General features: G+C 48.2%; 1 protein-coding gene across 3 annotated transcripts in view; it reads right to left on the bottom strand.

The window, feature by feature from the left end:
- The window catches only part of LOC118216618 (septin-9-like), an 81,142-nt gene that overhangs the window by 41,805 nt on the left and 35,205 nt on the right, over positions 1–4,132 (bottom strand). For all 3 annotated transcript variants that reach the window (XM_035397962.1, XM_035397964.1, XM_035397963.1), the window contains one exon: positions 985–1,596. In XM_035397962.1, coding sequence (XP_035253853.1) covers positions 985–1,596 — 612 coding nt within the window. The remainder of the gene's footprint in view (positions 1–984; positions 1,597–4,132) is intronic.

The following is a 4,132-nucleotide window of genomic DNA, read 5'->3' as shown; positions in this document are numbered from 1 at the left end:
CTTATGGGCAAATGATGATGAAATATATTATTTTAAGTTTTACTTGAAAAGTATGGTTCAGACATTGTGGAGCTACAATAAGCAAGACAACCACTTCACACCTGACAATCCTTCACACCTGACAATCATTTAATAATAATAATAATAATAATAATAATGCCTTGCATTTATATAGCACTTTTCTCACAATCAAAGCACTTTAAAGTGATAAAGGGGAAACTGTCTTCAGTCACCACGGTGATGCACGGCAGCCATTTTGCACCAGGATGCTCACCACACATCAGCTGAGGTGAAGAGGGAGAGAACCTTTTTTGTTTTTTTAGCCAGTTAAACTGGTGGTGGATTAGGTGAGGTGGCAGGTTGAGAGAGCCAGGTTGGGAATTTAGCCAGGACACGGGGGAACCCCAAAACTATGAAATATTTTTAACTATTAAACTATTAAAGTGAGTCTGAATACAAGATGAGTCTACACTGAGCTCATTCTTCAGAGAGAGCAGCACTGCTGTGACTCTCCTTACAGTCACCCACAGCTGGACAGTTCACTCCGTCAGGCTTACAGAAGAAACGCATTTTCTTCGGAGCTGTAATGCACTAAAGATAGTGCTCAGGTCTGGCTGCACGCTCAACTTCCATTTAATTCAGTTCAGTTTGACAAAGTATGCATAGATACAGCCAGGAACGAGCTACAGGACGGGCTGATGTAACGCTAATGCATTTTAAACACGATCGCTTGCTGAGATTATGCCACATGCCAGACGCAAGAAGGCTCTACATCAACAACAGCAAAACAAACAACGAGAAGCTGCCCTGAGCAACACGGCAATTCTTCAGAAAAGGCTGCAAGTCAGACACCGATGAGCCCGAAAGGCAGGACACTGTGCAGGTTTCACTAAACACACACAGGCACTCAGTGATGTGGCAATGCGGAAGTGGACAGAGCCGTTCGGAAACAGGAAGTGGAAAACGCGAGCAGGGGTGACTCACGGTTCACTGCGGCAGGGATGACCTCAGAGACGGGCGTCGGCGGCGGCGGCTGAGCCTTCTGCTCCGTGTGATTGGCCGTGGCGGTGGCGGTGGGCGGGGCCACGCAGTTGTTGCTGAGGAGGGTCTCCAGCCGCCGGGACGGCGCCTCCGCCGGGCTGGGAGGCTCCGCCCTCTTTAGGGGCGGGTCCGAGGTCCGGGAGAGGGAGGCGGCGGGCGGGTCGGCCCGCCGGGGCGGCGTCGGGGGCTCCTGGGGGCGGACCACGGCCGGCTCCGCCCGTCGGAGGGGGGCGTCGGCGTTCCGGACGTCCGGGCGCTTCAGGCCGAAGCGGGAGAACGCGGCGCCGGCCGCCGCGCCGTCCGCCTGCCGCGACGAGATGTCGATGGAGATCTCCGAGCGCCGGGACCCCGGGTCGGCGAGCCGGCCGCCCGCCAGGTCCGTGCGCCGCAGGCCGGCGGGGCCGGGGCCGGGGCCGGAGGCGGGGTCCGAGTTCCGGGCCCCCAGGTGGCCCGTGGGCGAGAAGGTGGCCCGCAGGCTGGTGGCCCGGCGCGTGTGCAGGGAGGGGTGCGCGGTCGCGTCGCGGTCCTCCTCCACCTCGAACGACCGCTTCAGAGCTGCGGGACGAGACACCACAGGCACACCTGCATGAGCACACCTGGCCAACAGCGTCTGGACACACCTGCATGAGCACACCTGGCCAACAACATCTGGGCACACCTGCATGAGCACACCTGGCTAACAGCGTCTGGGCACACCTGCATGAGCACACCTGGCTAACAACGTCTGATTCGCTGAAGAAACAGACATTTCACCTTCACAAAAAAAAACATTGTTTTTCCCACAAATTTAACTACTAATTTAACTATAACTCTAACACGGCACTCAGTAGAGCTAAAAGCCGTGACATCTCAGTAGATACATCCGCCAACACTGTGCGACTCCACATGTGGGATATTCATCAGAAGTTAACCATTTATTCCATGCTCTGCATTCCATGCAGGGTATGCACGCATTTTCATGACCGTATCCAAAATAGGCCACAAGATATGCCTGTTTAAATCCTAGCCACTCTGAAGCATTTTAGTCAGTTATTGCAAGACCACGTGGCCAATCAAAGACCACTACTTCTCAGTGGTCAGAAATGAACACACCCCCCACCCCCACCCCCACCCCCACCCCGCCACCCCATTTGTTTGATGGAACCAATACTGCACGGTTTTCCCCTTATGTCTGCTGATAGGCTCACAAATTTTCATGGTGTTATGAGAATCCTTTCAGAAGTTAAGTGCCTTTTTTGTGAAAAGCCCACCCCCCCCCCCCCCCTTAGGGCAATCGGTATAAAAAGTCAATCAACACTTCCTTGTCCCCTGAACAAGCCTTGCAGAAGGTTTCATGCAAATCTGTTAACAAATCTTGGAGATATTCTGCAAACAAACAAACGGACAGACAGATGAAATGGGGAAAAAAACATGGCCTGTCAACTTCGTTGGTGGAAATAATCACAAATTATAAACTCAATTACTCTTTTACTTCTGCAAAGCACTTTATAGCATGTATGAAATAAGATGTATAAATGATAAAGTCTTTATTATTATTATGGTTGTTAACAAAATATTAAAACACTATACTAAACTTAATATTTACTCTTTCTAACAGTAATCTGTTAGGTTGCTGCGTAGAGGGAGTTTTGCGGTTTTGAAAGAATGTGTCAAAACAAGAAATCCGGGGGAAAGCAAATCTGGTGAATAAATCAAACTGGAAACCTCATTTAGTGACGAAGACGTATTCCGCAGAATTCCCCCCAAAAACACAGGAACTGCCATTCCAATTACAGGACTTCAGATTTTACACCCTGCCCTCATGTGGTCCTTTTCATGTCTCTGCGTCTCCGTATAATCCAAAATAACACTCAAAGGACTCGTTTTGGCGACTGCCACCCCGAAACGGGCAGTGGAAGGACGACCGCTGCCATGGCGGCACTGAGAACTGCAGCAGGCCCCCAGCCGCCATTTTGGGGAGCCGCTGCTTGGACCTTGGGAGGGGGATTAATGTACGCAGGTTTTTGAACACCTTCAAGAGAACTTAACACACCGTTAGTGTTCATATCAGCCAAATGAAGCAGAGTATCTGTGCAACGCGCTGGTTACAGAACACATGCAGTTATTCTGCCGCGTTCAAAACATTTTCATTCCATTTTTGAAGGAGATGTGAACGCTTTTCAGTAAAGGGTGGGGTCACAGAAAGTCACAGACTACGATCCAAAGCAAAATTTCTGAGTTTATACAAACTAATTTTACCAGGCAGGTCCTTAAGACTGCTGGAAACTGCACTGCAATACATTTTCTATGTTATATGTAATACATGTATTATATTTTCTATGTTATATGTAATACATATAATACACTTTCTATGTTATATGTAATACATATAATACACTTTCTATGTTATATGTAATACATATAATACACTTTCTATGTTATATGTAATACATATAATACACTTTCTATGTTATATGTAATACATATAATACATTTTCTATGTTATATGTAATACATATATAATACACTTTCTATGTCAACTTCTGCTGCCAAATACAAGCCAAACAATGATTTACAATCACAGACACGCACTCCTCGAAGAAGCTCGAAATTACTTCACAGTCCCAAAAGCACATGACGAAAAAGTTTGAGAGACAACAGTTTCCGAAATATACATTCAGATCCATAAACAACGCAGGATTGTTAACAGGGAACGAACCCCAACCAGCAGCCACCTTACTCACAAAAGAATCACTCAGCCCCGTCCAGGAGAACGCAAACAAATGGCAAAAAACCGGTAGCTACAGAATATCTGTTACATTCCCGCCAAAATGCGCCAACGGTAAAGCTGCTATAAATAGCGGGGGAAAGACCAGCAGCGGTAAACACCACGAACAGCGCAGAAACTTACGTTACTGACGCTGGGCTTCGAGAGGAAGACCCGTCCAGAGGACAGAACTACAGGAACTGCACGCCTGGCTCGCTGGGAGAGTGGCTGCCTGGACGGGAAACCAGTTTACATCACGGCCACAAGACGCCAAACTAACGCCTGGTTTATTTCGACATCGAGAAACACGTTCCGCCAAATATGAAATATCTCCAAACTATGACT

Source organism: Anguilla anguilla, chromosome 17 (genome assembly GCF_013347855.1).
Source record: "Anguilla anguilla isolate fAngAng1 chromosome 17, fAngAng1.pri, whole genome shotgun sequence".
In the NCBI taxonomy this organism is placed as follows: Eukaryota; Metazoa; Chordata; class Actinopteri; order Anguilliformes; family Anguillidae; genus Anguilla; species Anguilla anguilla.
Note: the sequence above shows the minus strand (reverse complement) of the source record. Positions and strands in the feature narration are given on the sequence as shown.